We start from the raw sequence: 19164 nt of genomic DNA on the forward strand, positions 1-19164 counted from the left end.
GGAGGAGAGGCTGAGGGAGCTGGGGTTGCTTAGCCTGGAGACGAGGAGGCTCAGGGGAGACCTTCTTGCTCTCTACAACTCTCTGAAGGGAAGCTGTAGCCAGGTGGGGGTTGGTCTTCTCTCCCAGGCAACCAGCACCAGAACAAGAGGACACAGCCTCAAGCTGTGCCAGGGGAGATTCAGGCTGGAGGAGAGGAAGAAATTCTTCTCAGAGAGATTGGCCATTGGGATGTGCTGCCCAGGGGGGTGGTGGAGTCCCCATCCCTGGAGGTGTTCAGGAAGAGACTGGATGGGGTGCTTGGTGCCATGGTTTAGTTGATTAGATGGTATTGGGTGGTAGGTTGGACTTGATCTCAAAGGTCTCTTCCAACCTGGTCTGGTCTATTCCTATTCTATTCTATTCCTATTCCTATTCTATTCTATTCCTATTCTATTCCCATTCTATTCCTATTCCTATTCTATTCTACTCTATTCATAGAGTCACAGAATGGTTTGGGTTGGAAGGGGGCTTCAAGATCATCTACTCCAACCCCCCCCTGCCCTGGGCAAAGACACCTTTGGCATGGTGGTGATGGCACCTAATGGTGGCACAGCTGTCTGAAGCCAAGGGTGGTCCTCACCTCCATCAGTTACCTTCATCTTCCAAGCCAGCCCTGGCTCCTCACTTGGTTTTTCAGCTTCGAGTGCCAGCTGGTGGCTTTTGCTATTTAACTGCCAAGCTGAGCGTCCTCCAAGTCTCAAATTTCTGCTCCTCCTCTTCTCTGGTTCCTCTGAGAGGAAAAGGAAAAGGAGAGATGGGAGGAGGGGGAGGAGGATACATCCCAGAGGAGGACACAAAGCTGGAGCCAGCAGCCCACGCTGCCTTCTCCGGCCCCATGCTGCAGGCTGGTGGATCCAGACTTCATAGCTGGCTAATAAATGATCCCAGTGAGGGGACACCCAAGGGCTGACCCCCAGCTTCCCCTGCCTCTGCAGCCAGGGGTGCCTTGTCCTCTGCCCCCCCATCCCACCAGCCCCATAGGTGGGTAGCAAGGCTAGAGGCAGGCACAGAGAGTGCAAGGGTTGTTTGTGCCATCACCTCCTGAGCCTTGTGGGTGAGCTGGGTGGCAGCCAGAGCTCCATCAGCTCCTGGCCATGTGCTGGCATCTGACAGCTCCCATCCCAGTGCTTGGCACACGGTGACACGAGAGCAGAGAACCAGCTCTGCCCTGGTGACACCATGCTGCATGTCTCTGTCTGCCTTCCCCAGACCAGACCTGGCTCATGGCTCTGGGAAGACTGGGAGATGTGCCCACCCTGCAGTGCCAGGCAGATGGCTTCCCATTTGTCATCTGTCTCTGCCTCAAAATGCAACCAGATGAGGCTGGCTCTGGAGAGAGCCACCCCTGCCCGTTCCAGTTGGGAGCAGCAGACAGGCTCCCAGCATCACCAGGCAAGGACACCCTTCCCACCTGAGAGGAGAGCTGGGCACCTGCCAGCAGTATGGCTATGTCCACACCCAACCAGCACCAGAACAAGAGGTCACAGTCTCAAGCTGTGCCAGGGGAAGTTTAGGCTGGAGGGGAGGAGAAAGTTCTTCCCAGAGAGAGTTGTTAGCCATTGGGATGTGCTGCCCAGGGAGGTGGTGGAGTCCCCATCCCTGGAGGGGTTCAGGAGGGGCCTGGATGTGGCACTTGGTGCCATGGTTCAGTGGTCATGAGGTGCTGGGTGACAGGTTGGGCTGGATGATCACTGAGGTCTCTTCCAACCTTATTGATTCTGTGATTCTGTAACTGGCAACCCCAGTGCCCAGTGGCACAGAGCCACCCAACTGCCACCCCTGCAGCTCAGGGTCCTTCCCTGGGCAGTGGGAACAGAGTGGGAACAAAGTGGTGTCCCAGCACCTCTGGCCAAAGACAGCTGTGTGCCAGGGGTGACAACATCCAGCAGAACAGTCGGCAGAAGGAGCTGTGACCTCCTCTGCTGAGGGCAGGTTTGGGGGCTGGGGTTACTGGTGAGCAGCTGTGAGTCAGAACAGGAGCAGCTGCCACGTAGGAGGAGCCTTCACTCGGGCAGGAAACCACATCCCCTGCTATGTGAGCCCCTGCTCAAACCACCCTCCCCTGTGTCCCACCACCACCCCACAGCCAGCACCTGCCTGTGCCACGGCCCCTCAGCTCCCTCCCTTCTCTGGCTCAGGGTCCATCCTCATGTTTCCTTTCAAGAGGAGGAGAAAAATCTTTGGGGTGAGGATTCAGAGCCCTGGAGCAGGCTGTCCAGAAAGGTTGTGGAGTCTCCTTCTTCCTCTGCAGAGATTCCAAACCCTGCTGGACATTGTGATCCTGGGCAAGCTGCTGTGGGTGACCTTGCTTTAGCAGGGGCATTGGACTGGATGATCTCCAGAAGTCCCTTCCAGCCCCAGGGGGGATTTGGGGCATCACAGAGTCCCCTTGATATGGCAGCTGGGGCAGCGTGGTGGCTCCTGATGCCCCAGGAAGCAGCTTGGGGGCAGGGAGTGGAAAACAATCACCTCAGCAGAGCGTGAGAGCATCGAGGTGACCTGAGGGCACCCAGCCACCAGGTGTGGGAATTCCCCTACCACCCTCAGAGGAGTCACCTCCGGCCTCATTCACATCTTCCTCTTCTGCTTTTGGTGCTTGTCCCCTCAGGAGCTCCCCGAGGGGCTGCCCTGGTCCCCCTGCAGGGGCTGTGGGTCTCTGCTCTCCAGCTTAGCAGGTTCCACCTCCAGAGGATGCTGTTCCCTGCTGACAGCTCCCAGCCCAAACACCCAGACAGGGCAGAGCTCACCCAGCAGCAGCTGAGTGGGGAGAGCGTGGGTGCATTCTGCTGGTGGAGGGGACTGAGATGGCTCAGCAGCCTCCACCACCACCATCATCTTCACCACCATCATCACCTCAGCCAGCACTTCCACCATCACCACCACCACCTCACAGAGTCACAGAATCCCAGCGTGGTAGGGGTTGGAAAGGGGACTGGACGTGGCACTTGGTGTCATGAGGTCTTGGGTGACAGGTTGGACTTGATGATCTTTGAGGTCTTACCCAACCTTGTTGATTCTGTGACCTCTGGAGATCACTGAGTCCAAAACCCTGCCAAAGCAGGAAACCTCCACCACCTCCTCCTCCACCACCACCTCCTCCACTGCAGCCTCCATCACTTCCAATTCTACCTCCACCACCCTCTCTGCCAGCTCCTCCATCACCTCCTCCCCCAGCTCCTCCATCTTCAGTGTCACCACTGCCCCAGGCCCCCTCCCAGGCTGTGGTTGCTTTGCAGGAGCTGCCATTCCACAGCTTCCTCTGCTGAAGGACCTCAAGCATTCTACACACCATTAATGCTGAATTAACCTCTCCTTGCTAACGAAGCTCACAGCTTCTAACAGGTCCTGCAACTGTCTGGCCTGGAGGTGTCCTGACCAAGCAGGTGAACCCCTCACCCATCACAGCCCCTGGCCTGGCACCGTGGTGCTTCAGGGATGCCTTTTGCTGGCCACAGCAAGACATTTGGCCATGCACCCCGGGACAGGGCTGAGCCCTGCAGACATCGTGGTTGGGTCTACTTCTCTGGAGAGACTCCAAACCCAGCTGGACATTGGGATCCTGGGCAAGCTGCTGGGGCTGCCCCTGCCTGAGCACATCGGAGGTTCCTTCCAACCCCCAGCCGTGCTGGGATTCAGGGACTCTGCGACCCCCTGAGGGGTGAAGGCTGCAGAGAAGATGAGCACCTCCCATCCCTCCTGCTGAGCTCCCATCTCCAGGCAGCTGGGTGACCCTACCAGCTCCGGTGAGGAGCAGGGGGCTGGGAGGTGGGTGGGAAAGGGCACTGAGGATGCAGCGACTGCCTCCCCCCCTTCCCCCCTGCCCCAGGAGCAGGAGGTCAGGACGAACATCCCACTGCTGGGGGTGGTGCCGCTCGCAGCCCCAGGGAATGACGGGGCCAGAGGCAGGACTTTGAAACTCCAAGCTTTTATTCGGTTGCTTTGGCAGCGGCGGGCATCACACGGAGGGAGGTGGGAGGTGAGGCCACGGGGGGGGAGGGGTCAGCGGCGGCCGGGGGGAACGCTTGCTCCGCTCCCCGCACCCCAGCACGGGCCGGGGGGGGCTCTAGTTGGTGGGGTGGTAAGCACCACGCTGGTGCCACTGCATGTCCCGGATGCGCCTGACCGACTGGATCTGGGGGTGCTGGGCGCCGAAGTCTGAGCTGTCCTTGTAGTCCCCCTTCTCAAACAGGTACTGGTAGCCCCTGTAGCCGGGGTACTGGTAGCCCACCCACCTGCCAAGGCAAAGCGGGGGGGGGAGGGGACGGGGGTCAGGCACCACCACGGAGTGCCAGAAGGCGCTGGGCTGGAGAGATCCCTCACAGGTCCCCTCGGCCAACCCCCCCTGCAGGCAGCAGGGACACCTCCAGCTCGAGCAGGTGGCCCAGGGCCACATCAAGTCTGGAGCTCGAACGCCGCCAGGGCTGGGGCCTCAAGCGCAGCCCTGGGCAACCTGTTTCAGGGTCTCTCCACCCTCACGGTGAAGAGCTTCCTCCTGGTGTCCAACCGAAATCTGCCCTGCTCCAGTTTCCAACCATTGCCTCTCAGCCTATCCCCACAGCCCTTCTGAACAGTCCCTCCCCAGCCTTCCTGCAGGTCCCCTTCAGATACACTGAGCTGCAGCTCTAAGGCCTCCCTGGAGCCTTCTCTTCTCCAGGCTGAACAGCCCCAACGCTCCCAGCCTGTCCCCACAGCAGAGGCGCCGCAGCCCTCTGAGCATCTTTGTGACCCCTCCTCTGGTGCCGCCCGCAGCCCGGCAGCCGTGGGCACAGGAGGGGGCGCTCAGCCCTCCCCCTGCCCCGGGATGCTGCAGCATCGCCCCGGCCCCGCCGGCCCGGTACTCACGTGCCGCTCTGCACCCGCACGGAGGAGACCTTCTCCTGGTAGCCGTGGGCATGGAAGCTGGGCACATCGTCGTCGATGATCTCGATCTTCTTGCCGGTGAAGCTGGGGTTCTCGTACAGCACGATCTTGTGCTCCTGGCTGTCCTGCAGCGGGCAGAGCAGAGACGGGGCGGGGGGGAGAGCATCAGCTGCCGCCGCCGCCTGGGGCCGGGCAGGGCGGGGGCAAAGCCCGGGGCTCTGGGGAAACCGGGGCGAGGGGCTGGCACCGTGTGCCGCTGCTCCCACCCATGCCGGGGGCTGCTCCGCATCCCTCCATCCAGCTCCGAGAGCCGGCGCCCGCCCGGGCACTGCCAGACTTACCGACAGACGTCCTCTCCTCTGGGGTCACCTGCCAGTGCCCCCGTCCCCACGCTCCCTCCGAACCCCCCACCGGCTCCCCGGGCCCCGAGGGCTGGGGCGAGGGTGGGCAGGAGGGGGTGCCCCTCCGGAGGCCCGCGGGGCTGGGGAGGGCGGGGGAAGGCTGGGGAAGACCTTCTGGCTGCAGACCTTGGTCTGGCGGGTGGGTAGTGGCTGTCTGGGTGCTCTCACCACTTTGATGGGTCTCAGGGAAGTGATGCTGTCGCTTCTCCGGCTGTTGGTCCAGGAGTCCCAGCGGGGGTACTCCCCCTTCTCAAACACAAACTGCTCCCCTTTGCAGCTTGCCTGCTCGTAGCCCACCCAGCTGCAAGAGAGCAGGGGGGAGAGGGCGAGCTTCAGAAGGGGCAGCGGCAGGGGGGCTGGCACCAAGCCCTGGCACCGGCCCTCAGGCTGAGCCCCTCTGCTCCCTGTTGGAGAATGGAGCTGAGCACCGTGGTGCCTGGTGAGGTGCCAGCGGCTGTGCCAGAGCTGGAGTGGGCAGCCCTGCTGCAGAGCAATGCCTGGCACTGCCTGGCACTGCCAGTCCCATGGCCCTGCTGGCAATGGCACCACAGGACTTGCCAGTGTGGAGGCTCCAAGGCGGCGACCGCCCACCCTTGGTGCCTGGGGACCTGCAGAAGGCATGGGATCACCCACCCGGCCCCAGTGGGGCTGTGCCCCTGCCAGGGTGCTCCACAGCCATCCCCTGGTTCCTGGGTGCAGGTAACACACCTGGCACCTCCCCAGGTGGTTTTCAGGGGCTGCCCATAGCCCCCCAGACTGGGGACCACCGTCCCCATCCAGGACCACACACGTGGGTCAGCAGGCAGATGGGGAGAGGAGCTGCCACCAGCAGCGCCGTGCACTGCCAAGGTGCCATCTCCACCTGTCCCTGTGCCCAAGAAGAGATAAAACCAAACCAGGGGGCAACACCACGATCCACACCCATGCCCACTCCCCTCCCACCAAGCAGGGTTAGGGGAGACCAGCCCAGCCCACCCAGGGGACCTTGTCACCCCCTGCCCACCCACTGGCACCCAGAGCAGCCGTGGCCACACGAAACCCAGGCTGTGATGCAGGTACCAGCAGCAGTGGGGGGGGAGAGATCCCCTCCACAGCCCAGCCCCTGCCTCTCAGCCACCCCTCAGCCCCCCTGGCACGTACGGTCCGGAGTGCACCAGGATGGAGCCCACTTTGTCCACGCCGGCTTCCTTCAGGTTGGGGCAGGCACCACTGAGCTCATGGCAGCGGCCCTGGAAGTTCTCCTGCTCGAAGATGGCAATCTGGAACAAAAATGGGCACCTCAGAGCCGCCCCCAGAGCCCCATCACGGCGGGGCACACGCTGTCCCCAGCCACCAGCTCAGCCCCAGCGTCACACTGCCCCCCGAAGCCTGCACGCTGGTGGCTTTTGGCCATCTCCCAGCACGAACCAGCCCCATGAGCACGCAGATTGTGGTCCAGGGTGGCTGCAAGTCCCTACTGGGTGCCAGCTCAGCACCCTGGCGCTGCCCACAGGGGGATGCCCACGCTCACTGCAGGCTGGGGCATCGCAGCTGGCGGTGGGACGCAGCGAGCTGGGTGCTCAGCACACGCTGGGGAGGTACTGGGGATGCACTGGGGTCAGTCAGCCCTGGGGGCTGAGCACTGCCAGCTCAGCACAGATTTCATGGGTCAGTGGGTGGCAGGGACAGATCTGCTGAGTCTGCAGAGGTGGCAGGAGATTAGGAGTTGATCCCTTCCCAGCCCTGCTGTGGGACACCAGCAAAATCCCATTCCTCTCCCCCGCCACTGCCCAGCCCCTCGTCCCTCAGCACCAGGGGGCTGCTGAGGGGGATGCATGACAGCAGCTCAGCTGCTCCCAGCTTGGCCAGAGCCCTGGGATGTCCAAGGGCCATGATTTGGGTGCTTGATGAGGTTGAGGGTGCCTCTGTCTCAACACAGAGTGGAGGAGAAACCAGACACTGACCTTGGAGCTGGCTTGCTGCTGCTTGGAGGCTGGCATTTGGTGCTCGGAAGCCATCATAAGCTGGGTTGTCCGCTGCCTTGGGAGGAAAACTCAGCAGGTTAAAAGCTGCCACCCAGGATGGAGCCAGGGCAGGGCTCACAGACCCACATCTGGACCCCCACATCCCACCCAGCACCCAGCTGCTGGCTGCTGAGTTGCATGGAAAAGGGAACAAAGGCGCCAGGGCAGGGGTGGGCACAGAATGGGCTCACTGGGGCCGATCCCTGCTCAGAACTGCTCAGCACCAGGGTCATGGTTCAGCCCAAGTGATGGTCCCAGTGCAGCATCACCCGTGATGGGACCTGCAAAGGGTCTCCAGCCCAGAGTGGGGGGACCCAGGGCATTCCCAAAGTCATTCTTAGGGAGCCCAGCTCCTGCAGCCAAGGCTTTTCCCACTGTCCCTGCCCAGCAAGTGCCAGCTGGGCAGTCCCTGTCCTCCCTGGGGTGATGAGGAGAAGCACTGGGGCTCCCACCACCCACCCCAGCTGTGTGTGCACAGCAGGAGGTGTCCCAGAGGGGGTTGTTTTTTGATCTTTAAGGTCCCTTCCAAACCCAACCCACTCTCTGATTCCACAACCCTCACCCTCAAGCCTCAGTGGGACCCCCCTGTGTCCAAGCAGCTTCCAAACAGCTCATTCCCAGGAAAACCAAACCCAAGCCACAGCCAGGGACACCAACACTGCCGAGCTGGCCACCAGGGTTTGGGCTACAGGGGGTGGGGGGCAGAACCATCTCCTGGAGCTCACTCTCAGGGCGCCCACATCCCGGCGCCACATCCACAGCTCCGGGGAGGACCAGGAGGAGACACCAGCAAAAACCAAACCGACCAAACCAAAACCACCACAGCACCAAAAAGGAGGATGAGAAATAGCAACCCTCCCCTCCCCGCCCCCCCCCCCAAAAAAAAAGTCTTACCAGTTCTACCAGTACCCTCTTGAGCCAGTGAAGGGCTGGGGCTGGGAGGTGGAATTTATACCGAGCCGCGGCCAGGGCGCTGCCAAAACTATTTACAAACTGGGTAAAGCAGGAGGCCAAGCGAGAATGCTGGATTAAAGGGCAATGAAAACCAGGGTCAGCTGATCAGCCCCAGCCTTTGTCTCCCCAAAACCCCAAGTTGGGGAGGTATTTCATTAGCTTTCACATTCGGCTGGCCCGCTTTGTCGGGCCCGCTGGCAAAGGAGATTTGGAGTTTGCATGCATCAGCCGAATGCATGCCAAGGCCCACGGCAGCCCTTGCAAACAAAGCCCCTGCCAAGCCCTGCTTCAGAAGTTTCGGAGCCAGAGACTTTAGCCCCATCCCCCCACCCCGGCGCTCTCCCCCCCGCCCAGCGAGCCGCCCCCCGCCGAAATCTGCTGAAGCTGGCTCTTCCCGAGCGTGATGGAAGCGGTGGTGAGCGTCTGGCTCTGCCCGTCTGGCTCTGCCCGTCTGCCGCCCCGGCCAGCCGCGCCCGCGGCCGCCTGCCAGCGCCGCCGCGCTCAGCGCGCAGCCCCGCGGCTCCTCCGGGCATCGGCCGGCCCGACCCCCCCGACCCCCTGCTACAGCACAGCTCACACAGCCCGAGGTGGGGCTGGAAGGTCTCCGGAGGAGGAGACCGGCGCCAGAACAAGAGGACACAGGCTCAAGCTGTGCCAGGGGAAGTTGAGGCTGGAGGGGAGGAGAAAGTTCTTCCCAGAGAGAGTTGTTGGCCATTGGGATGTGCTGCCCAGGGAGGTGGTGGAGTCCCCGTCCCTGGAGGTGTTCAAGAGGGGATTGGAGGTGACACTTGGAGCCGTGGTTTAGTCATGAGGTGTTGGGTGCCAGGCTGGGCTGGATGATCTCTGAGGTCTCTTCCAACCTTATTGATTCTATGATCCTGCCAGGCTCCTGGGGTTGGGGGTACTGAGGGTCTGCTGTGTCATCATGGAGTCACTGAATGGCTTAGGTTGGAAGAGACCTCAGAGATCATCCACCCCAACCTCCCCAGCATGGGCAGGGGCACCTCTCAACTACACTTGGTTGCTTAAGGCCCCATTCAGCCTGGCTTTGAACACCCACAGCCTCCCTGGGCAGCCTGTTCCAGTGTCTCACCAGCCTCCTACTGAAGAACTTCTTCCCAACATCTAGTCCAAACCAGGGCAGGAGCTGGTGGCACAATACAGTGGGGCAGCATCCTCAACCTAAGCATGAGGGCACCTGTTTGGCTCCTCCTCTGTTACCACTCCTACCCTTTTGGGGTCTCTGGGAAGCACCCAGCCCCATGGAGCAGCAGGAACAGGAGCATGGAAGCCCCACCACCACCCCAGGACAAAGCTAGGGTCAGTGCTGGGGTCTCACAGCCTCAGATGTGTCCCCATAGCTGGGTCATGCCCAGCAAGGACAGCACCCATCCGGGGGACAAGCTGAGGGTCATGGGCAGCAGCAAAACCCCTTTGCTGGCACCTGGCTGCTGGGTGGCCTGGGGAGACAGCAGGGCTGTGGGATGATTTTGACTGCAGAAGATGAGTTTCTGGGTAGGAGGGACACAGCAAAGCTCTCAGAGCCCCTGGATGCTCTGCAGCACCCACAGCCCCCTCCAACTCCCTACCCTGGGGTGAGTGAGATCCCTCTTGTCACCCCAGCAAATGCCACCCAGCATTAACATGGCCCAGACCAGCTCCCTTCTGCACACAACATCTCATGGGGGTCCCCAGTGAGGTGCTCCAGCACCTCTGGCTGCTCACCCAGCACCCAGGGTGGCCACACAGGGAGTCACTGCTGCCCACGGAGCCTGCCCAGGCTGTGACATAATGAGGAGAGAGTTCCCACGGTCCTGGCTGCCCTGGCTGTGAGTGGGGGGGGGTCTCATGGGGCTGTGGGGGCCACAGGTGACCCCTGGGAAGTCACTTCATGCCAAGCACAGGGTGGGCAGGGTTGCTTTGTAAGCAAGTGCCCGCACATCTCCCAGATGCCTCCAGCCTTCCCTGCTCCCTGTGCCTCCAGGGAGCCAGGCTCTGCCTTCCTCATCCTCCTGAGCTCATTCATATGGGGGGTCCCCAGCCAAGGATCCAGCCATGGAGCTGCCCCAGGTCCCAGCACAGGGCATCTGCATCCCCTGGGCTGCCATCAGGCACATCCCAATGAGTGGCAGACACAGTGCTCGGCACAGCTCCTGCCAGGCTGTGATTCCCTCCCCTTGGCTGGTTTTTAGCCCATCTCAGGCATGGGTACAAGTGATGCCCCAACAACCCACAGCCCTGGCAGCCTCACCAACTGCCCTGGAGGCAGCTTTTGTCACCCAGGGCCACAAAATCTCCTTTAATAGCCCAGGAAGAAAAGCTCTGGAGTGGCTGTTTGGTGACTGGCACCAAGTGACCTGCTCTCATCTCTGCCACCAGCCCTCACTGGTCCCCAAGCCCAGATGGACCTCTGGCCTCTGCCTTGGCAACCAAACCAGACCCCCCACGTGTCAGAGATCATCCTCAGGGAGCCACAGGTCCCTGTGGAAAGCTTCCTTGGAGCTGGGCTGGGGTCCCTGCAGGTGCTGGGACCAGGCACAGCTCTCACCCCAAGGCATGAGTCCCACTTCAGGGTGCACAAGACCCAGTGCCACCTGGGGACAACTGTTCTCCACATGCCCACCACTGCTGGGACCACCTCAGCCCCACCACCACTCCTGAGGATGCCCAGGACCCCCAGACCTGGCAGCCATCACCATGGCCTCGGGGCTGGACGCCCTCCCACGGTAGAGCAGCCAGGGCTGGGGAAAGAATCCATGAGAAGTGCTCCTTTAGCCCAGAAAGATGCTTTGAGAAGGGGAAGAGTCATGGCAAAAAGCCTTGGTAAGAGCAAGAGCACCCCCAGGGGGTGGGTTTCCCCCTAGCAGCAACAGTGGCAATGCCAGCACCAAGCCATGGCACAGCCAGGGGTTATCTGAGGACAGCTGCAGCCTTTGCATAACGCTGCAGCTCCTGCTCCTTCCCCTCCTCTGGCTGCACACAAAGAATCTCAATTGTGGGTGAGGAAAAACAACCCCAAACTCAACACATGTTGGCACACCCCCAAACTTTGGTAGAGAAGCCCTCAAATCTTTAGGAGAACCTCAATTTTGGGGGGGGGGGGGGGGGGGGGGGTGTGGGTGTGAAACCCCCAGAAATCTGGTGGAGAAACCTCCAAACTGTAGGAAGAAGCTCAACTTTTGGGTGAACTCCCCAAACCATCCTGGAGAGCCCTCCACATTTTTAGGAGAACCTCAAAAACTGGGCAGAAAACCTCCAATAATATCAGAAGAACCTCAGTTTTTGGGTGGAAACCCCCAAAATTTGGTGGAGAAACCTCCAGTAATGTTAGGTGAGCCTCAACTTTTGGGTGGCACCCCCCAAAATTTGGTGGAGAACCCTCCAAATCTTTAGGAGAACCTCAAAAACTGGGCAGAAAACCTCCAATAATATCAGAAGAACCTCAGTTTTTGGGTGGAACCCCCCAAAATTTGGTGGAGAAACCTCCAGTAATGTTAGGTGAGCCTCAACTTTTGGGTGGCACCCCCCAAAATTTGGTGGAGAACCCTCCAAATCTTTAGGAGAACCTCAAAAACTGGGCAGAAAACCTCCAATAATATCAGAAGAACCTCAGTTTTTGGGTGGAAACCCCCAAAATTTGGTGGAGAAACCCCCAGTAATTTTAGAGGAACCTCAACTTTCTGGTGGAAACCTCCAAAATTTGGTGGAGAACCTTCCAGATCTTGAGAAGAACCTCAAAAACTGGGCAGAAAACCTCCAATAATATCAGAAGAACCTCAGTTTTTGGGGTGGAAACCCCCAACATTTGGTGGAGAAACCCCCAGTAATATTAGGTGAGCCTCAACTTTTGGGGGGCATTTGGTGGAGAACCCTCCACATTTTTAGGAGAACCTCAAAAACTGGGCAGAAAACCTCCAATAATATCAGAAGAACCTCAGTTTTTGGGTGGAAACCCCCAAAATTTGGTGGAGAAACCCCCAGTAATTTTAGGTGAGCCTCAATTTTGGGGTGAAAATCCCCAAAATATCATGGAGAAACCTCCAAATCTTGAGAAGAACCTCAACAATTCCTCATCAGCTTCAGGTGAACCTCAAATTTTGAGGTGGAACCCCCCAAAATTTGGTGGAGAAACCTCCAAATCTTGAGGAGAACCTCAAAAACTTTGTCAGAAAGCCTCCAGCAATGTTAGGTGAACCTCAGCTTCTGGGTGGAAACCTCAAAACCATCCTGGAGAACCCTCCACATTTTTAGGAGAACCTCAAAAACTGGGCAGAAAACCTCCAATAATATCAGAAGAACCTCAATTTTGGGGTGGAAACCTCCTAAAAGTGGTGGAGAAACCTTCCCCATTTTTAGAAGAACCTTAGCAATTCCTCAGTAATTTTAGGTGAAGCTCAATGTTGAGGTGGAACCCCCCAAAATTTGGTGGAGAAACCTCCAAATCTTTTTAGAAGGACCTCAACAATTCCTCAATAATTTTAGGTGAACCTCAAATTTTGAGGTGGAGACCCCCCAAAATATCATGGAGAAACCTCCATATCTTTAGAAGAACCTCAAAAACTTTGTCAGCCTCCAGTAATTTTAGGTGAACCTCAATTTTGGGCTGGAAAGTTCCAAAATTGAGTGGAGAAACCTCCAAACTTTAGAAGGACCTCCACAATTCCTCAGCAATTTCAGGTGAACCTCAACTTTTGAGGTGGAAACCCCCAAAACTTGGTGGAGAAACCTCCAAATCTTTAGAAGAACCTCAACAATTGCTTAGTTATTTTAGGTGAACCTCCATTTTGAGGTGGAAACCTCCAAAATATCATGGAGAAACCTCCAAACTTTAGAAGGACCTCCACAACTCCTCAGCAATTTCACCTGAACCTCAAATTTTGAGGTGGAAACCCCCAAAGTATCATGGAGAAGCCTCCAAATCTTTAGAAGAACCTCAAAAACTTTGTCAGCCTCCAGTAATTTTAGGTGAACCTCAATTTTGAGGTGGAACCCCCCAAAACTTGGTGGAGAAACCTCCAAATCTTTAGAACCTCAACAATTCCTCAGTTATTTTAGGTGAACCTCAAATTTTGAGGTGGAAACCTCCTAAAAGTGGTGGAGAAACCTTCCCCCTTTCTAGAACAACCTCAAAAATGCCTCAGCAATTTCAGGTGAACCTCAAATTTTGAGGTGGAAACCCCCAAAACTTGGTGGAGAAACCTCCAAATCTTCAGAAGAACCTCAAAAACTTTGCCAGAAAACCTCCAGTAATCTTAGGTGAAGCTCAATTTTGGAGTGGAAACTTCCTAAATGTGGTGGAGAAACCTGCCCCAATTTCAACAGAACCTCAACAACTCCTCAGTCATTTTAGAAGAACCTCAATTTTGGGGTGGAAACCTCAAAAATATCCTGGAGAAACCTCCAAATCTGTAGAAGAACCTCAAAAACTCTGTCAGAAAACCTCCAGTAATCTTAGGTGAACCTCAATTTTGGGGTGGAAACCTCCTAAAAGTGATGGAGGAACCTTCCCCATTTTCAGCCCCTCAACAATTCCTCACTAATTTCAGCTGAACCCCCAACTTTTTGGTGGAAACTTCCCAAATCTGGTGGAGAAACCTTCCCCATTTTCAACAGAACCTCCACAATTCCTCAGCAATTTCAGCTGAACCTCAAATTTTGAGGTGGAAACCCCCCAAAACGTGGTGGAGAAACCTCCAAATCTTTAGAAGAACCTCAAAAACTTTGTCAGAAAACCTCCAGTAATCTTAGGTGAACCTCAATTTTGGAGTGGAACCCCCCCAAAATTTGGTGGAGAAACCTCCAAACTTTAGAGTAACCTCACAACTCCTAAGTAATTTCAGCTGAACCTCAAATTTTGAGGTGGAAACCCCCAAAACTTGGTGGAGAAACCTCCAAACCTTTAGAAGAACCCCAAAAACTGCATGAGAAAACCTCCAGTAATCTTAGGTGAACCTCAATTTTGGGGTGGAAACCTCCTAAAAGTGGTGGAGAAACCTTCCCCATTTTTAGAAGAACCGCACCAATTCCTCAGTAATTTTAAGTGAACCTCAACATTTGAGGTGGAAACCCCCCAAAACTTGGTGGAGAAACCTCCACATTTTAGAAGAACCTCAACAATTCCTCAGTAATTTCAGCTGAACCTCAATTTTGAGGTGGAAACCTCCAAAATATCATGGAGAAACCTCCAAACTTTAGAAGAACCTCCACAATTCCTCAGCAATTTCAGCTGAACCTCAACTTTTGAGGTGGAAACCCCCCAAAACTTGGTGGAGAAACCTCCAAATCTTTAGAAGAACCTCAAAAAACTGTCAGAAAACCTCCAGTAAGCTTAGGTGAAGCTCAATCTTGGGGTGGAACCCCCCCAAAATTTGGTGGAGAAACCTCCAAACTTCCAAAGAACCTCCACAATTCCTCACTAATTTCAGCTGAACCTCAACTTTTTTGGTGGAATCCCCCAAAATACCGTGGAGAAACCTCCAAACTTCCAAAGAACCTCCACACTTCCTCACTAATTTCAGGTGAAGCTCAAATTTTGAGGTGGAACCCCCTGAAATTTGGTGGAGAAACCTCCAAATCTTTAGGAGGACCTCAACAATTCCTCAGCAACCTGAAGAGAACCTCAGTGCAGCACCGTGAAACCCACCCCCTCATCCACCACCAACCTTGGACCACCCCTTGACTCACCCAAAACAAACACACACCCCCCCCCCCAAAGCTCAACCCCCCAACCCTGACCACCCCCATCCAGGAGCAGGCAGCGGGGCCCAGGCAGCCTCCAGCTCAGAGCTTTATTGAGGTTTTAGGCACCGGAAGAAACCAAACAGCCCCAAAGCAAAACCCAACCGACAGAAGGAGAGGCCAAGGTCACGGCATCACGGCTCAGCCCCCCGTGGGGTGGGGGCTAGCAGGGGGTGAGAGGGGCAGGGGGGGGGGCGGCAGGGCCGGCCCTCAGCTGTTCTCGAAGCTGCCCCTCTGGTGCCACTGCTGGTCCCGCACGCGGCGCACGGACTGGATGAGAGGTTGGTTGGCGTCCCACTCGTTCCAGTGGCGGTACTCCCCCTTCTCGAAGACGTGCTGGCGGCCCCGGTACCCGGGGTACTCGTAGCCCACCCACCTGCAAGGGGGCGCAGCCGGCTCTCAGCAGTGCCCCCCCAAGTCACCTCTGCCCACCCCACCCCTTCCCACCCCCATGGGCGCGTGTTCTCCCCAGGTCTGACTGGGAGGGCAGCATACCCGTACCACCCCATGGGTAGATGTTCACCCCAGGCCTGAATGGGAGGGCAGCATCCCTGTACCACCCCATGGGCATGTGCTCACCCCAGGCCTGACTGGGAGGGCAGCATCCCTGTACCACCCCATGGGCACGTGCTCACCCCAGGCCTGATGGGAGGGCAGCATCCCTGTACCACCCCATGGGCACATGCTCACCCCAGGCCTGATGGGAGGGCAGCATCCCTGTACCACCCCATGGGCACGTGTTCACCCCAGGTCTGAATGGGAGGGCAGCATCCCTGTACCACCCCATGGGCACGTGTTCACCCCAGGCCTGATGGGAGGGCAGCATCCCTGTACCACCCTCACCCCATGGGCACATGCTCAATCCAGGCCTGATGGGAGGGCAGCATCCCTGTACCACCCTCACCCCATGGGCACATGCTCAATCCAGGCCTGACTGGGAGGGCAGCATCCCTGTACCACCCCATGGGCACGTGTTCACCCCAGGCCTGATGGGAGGGCAGCATCCCTGTACCACCCCATGGGCACGTGTTCACCTCAGGCCTGACTGGGAGGGCAGCATCCCTGTACCACCCCATGGGCACGTGTTCACCCCAGGCCTGATGGGAGGGCAGCATCGCTGTACCAACCCATGGGCACGTGTTCACCTCAGGCCTGACTGGGAGGGCAGCATCCCTGTACCACCCCATGGGCACGTGCTCAATCCAGGCCTGATGGGAGGGCAGCATCCCTGTACCACCCTCACCCCATGGGCACATGCTCAATCCAGGCCTGATGGGAGGGCAGCATCCCTGTACCACTCCAAGGGCTGTGGCAGTGCCATGTGATGGTGCTCAGGGTCACCACTGCATCATCACCAATGGCCACTGCTCCATCACCACTGCTCCATCACCACCAAGTGCTGCATCGCCAGCCAGGCTGCAGCTGCAGCTGCAGAGCCCAGCTGCAAAATGCCATGGTGCCCAAGGCAGAGAAGGGGCCAGGGCTCCACCATGATGCCCAGCAGAGCCAGGGCAGAGAGCTGTCACACAGCCCTGGTGACACTGCTGTGGGATAGGGACAGGCCGGGAGAGGAGAGGGAGTGAGAGACATGATGGGCATGAGCAGCATTGTAGGGACAGGTGGCTCAGCTGTGCCAGGCAGCTCTGCCACCACGGTGGCATGGGACGGGACCTCGTCAGGGTGTCACCGTCCTGGGCAGGACCAACTACAGCGCCACGGGATGGGACCTTGTGGAGGTGCTACCGCCCGGGGGGGACCAGCCAGGGTGCCAGGGGACAGGACCTTGTTGGGGTGCCCACGTGTTGCCCCCGGTGCCACCATCCTTACGTTCCATTGAGGGCCCTGACGCTGGCCACGCGGTCCTGGAAGCCGTGGGCCCAGAGGCTGGGGACGTCGTCGTCCACGATCTCCATCTTCCGCCCGGTGTAGCCCGCGTTCTCAAAGAGGTGGATCTTGTGCTCGGGGCTGTCCTGGGGGATAGAGCGGGTGAGGGGCTGCTCCGCGCGCCCCCAGCGCCCCAGCCCGGCCCGCTGGCCCCCGCGGGGCTCGGTGCCCGTGGGCAGGGCAGCCCCCACTCACGATCTGGAGGGGCCGGATGGACATCAGGCTGTCGCTGTTGTGGCTGTTGGACCAGGAGTCCCAGCGGGGGTAGTCTCCCTTCTCCAGCACGAACTGCTCCCCGGCGAAGGCCTGCCGCTCGAAGCCCAGCCACCTGCGGGGGGGGTGGGCACCGGGCAGGACCGCTGCCCGCCAGCAGGAGGCAGGAGGTGCTCTCCCTGTGTGCTCCCCCTCCCCCTCCCTGCGTTATCCATCCTCCACGCCCCGGACTTACGGGCCAGACTCCACCTGGATGGAGCCCACCTTCTCCAGCTCCTTCTCGGCGATGTTGGGGAGCTCCTCTGTCAGCTCACACTTCTTCCCCTGGAAGTTCTCCAGCTCGTAGATGGTAATCTGAAAGGGTGAAAGATGCTGTGCTGCAGCCCTGCTGGGGCAGATGTCCCCTGCCCCGGTGCAGGACCCCGCCTTGGCGGACACCAGCAGCAGCAGAGTGAAGCGGTCCAGCTGCATCCCCTCCTTCCATGCCACCCTGTGCTGGTGTTGCTCCTGCCACCTGCCCCTGAGCCATCAGGCAGCTCCTGGGCTTCGCTCTGCAGCCAGGCATTGGCCCCAGACATCTGCTAGGTGAAGCACAGGCTGATGGTTCCTCTGTGAAGGAGCTGCAGACAAGGTCACTGCTTCAAACATGGCATCAGAAATGGAGGTGGTTTGTGCTGGGAGACCTCCAGGGCCCGTGGGCTGTGTCCTTCTGCCCCCAGCCTGGCCACAGCCCATTGCTGCTCCTCCAGAGCCATTCCTTCTCCTGGCCTGGACTGCAGCAAGCTCATTGTTTGGTGTTTCCTCTAAACACTGCCAGGTGCAGAGACCACAGCAGCTCCGTGGGACCTCCTGCTCTGGGCTGCAGGATGAGTTTGAGCCAATGCTGGAGCGCAGCAGGAAGCAGGGTCCAGGGTGCCTGGCACAATCTGGGGACCAGGAGGGGGGCACAGCAGGAAGGTACCTCCCAGCCCCTTCCCAGGACAAGGGCAGAGCCTCCTGCAGACATTGCATGACAGGGAGCATCAAGGGACAGAGATGACACTCATGATCTTCAGCGACTTCTTTCCATCCCAAAGCACTCAGCAGCCCAAGCTCCCAGACCCTCTTTGCCCCAGCTGCAGGATCTGCTCCCACTTCCAGCTTTTCCAAACCATGAGCAGCTCTGCCCAGCTCCCCAGGCTGCAGCAAGGGCTGTGCCCATCCCAACACCCACCACTGATTTACCTCCAAACCATCTCCCAGTGCAAGAATGAGAAGCCAAGAGCCACCCAGGGAGTTCCACTGCTCAAAGCTACAGCTGATCCCACCATGCTGGGGCGTTTTATCTCCTGGATTCAATCTCTCTGCAGCTGCACACCAGCCCAGCAGGCAAAGGGACTTGGCAGCCCCAAATGCAGCACCTCCTCCTGCCAGGCAGCAGCATCTCCCCCCAGGGGACGTTTTCCTCCCCAGCCCACAGCCCAGCTCGGTGCTTGAGGAGCAAATTCATCAGAGCTGCTGCATTAGGAACCTGGAGACCTCTTTCTCCCCCAGTACGACCTGCAGTGCTTTGACACTGGTGCCAGCCTTGCTTGGTGACCCTACAGCATCACCCACAATGCATCCAGTCCAACCAGTTGCCCCCAGGATACCTTGTAATTGCCACCTCGCTCGCCAGCACCCTCCCCAGTCGCCATCTGCTCAGGAGGACTTTGCTGCTCAGTCATTGTGCCTGGAAAACCCAAACAGCAGGAGGTTAAGGTGGTGGTGGTGCATCAGTGCCAGCCCTCCAACCACCAGATACTCAACAAACCACCAAAGATGGCACAGGAAAGGGCACCAAAGCTTACTGCAGGCCCCACCAAAGGCAGCAGCTGTAAATCCCTAGGGATGTCCAGGCTAGAAGGCTCTGTTGTCCATCCTCCTCTCCCTCACGGGCCCTGCGTCCTCACCCAGGTATCACCGTGGGGCTGGAGAGCCCATGGCTGAACCAAAGCATCTCCCAGGTGCCCCAGGATGCCTCTCTGACCCTGGCCTGTGTTTCCAGGATGAATTTGCCCATTTCCAGCATCTTTCCCCACTAAGAGAAATG

General features: G+C 58.4%; 2 protein-coding genes across 3 annotated transcripts; both read right to left on the minus strand.

The window, feature by feature from the left end:
* Nucleotides 1-3988: 3988 nt before the first annotated feature.
* Nucleotides 3989-7315, minus strand: CRYBB2 (crystallin beta B2). 2 transcript variants are annotated; one of them, XM_054172983.1, is made up of 5 exons: nucleotides 7245-7315; nucleotides 6442-6560; nucleotides 5470-5602; nucleotides 4883-5025; nucleotides 3989-4272 (listed from the first exon to the last, which is right to left on the minus strand). In XM_054172983.1, exons 1-5 carry the CDS (start codon nucleotides 7299-7301, stop codon nucleotides 4104-4106), a joined length of 621 nt encoding a protein of 206 aa, XP_054028958.1. In that variant the 5' UTR covers nucleotides 7302-7315; the 3' UTR covers nucleotides 3989-4103. The 2 variants fall into 2 exon arrangements, with proteins under 2 accessions (XP_054028958.1, XP_054028957.1); XM_054172982.1 differs by having other exon boundaries at nucleotides 5428-5602.
* A 7891-nt stretch (nucleotides 7316-15206) lies between these two features.
* Nucleotides 15207-18826, minus strand: CRYBB3 (crystallin beta B3). Its single transcript, XM_054172984.1, has 5 exons — nucleotides 18725-18826; nucleotides 17329-17447; nucleotides 17076-17208; nucleotides 16824-16966; nucleotides 15207-15372 (listed from the first exon to the last, which is right to left on the minus strand). The coding sequence occupies exons 1-5, from the start codon at nucleotides 18797-18799 to the stop codon at nucleotides 15207-15209; spliced, it is 636 nt and encodes a 211-aa protein (XP_054028959.1). The 5' UTR covers nucleotides 18800-18826.
* Between the last annotated feature and the right edge of the window lie 338 nt (nucleotides 18827-19164).

This window comes from Dryobates pubescens, chromosome 25 (genome assembly GCF_014839835.1).
Source record: "Dryobates pubescens isolate bDryPub1 chromosome 25, bDryPub1.pri, whole genome shotgun sequence".
NCBI lineage: Eukaryota > Metazoa > Chordata > Aves > Piciformes > Picidae > Dryobates > Dryobates pubescens.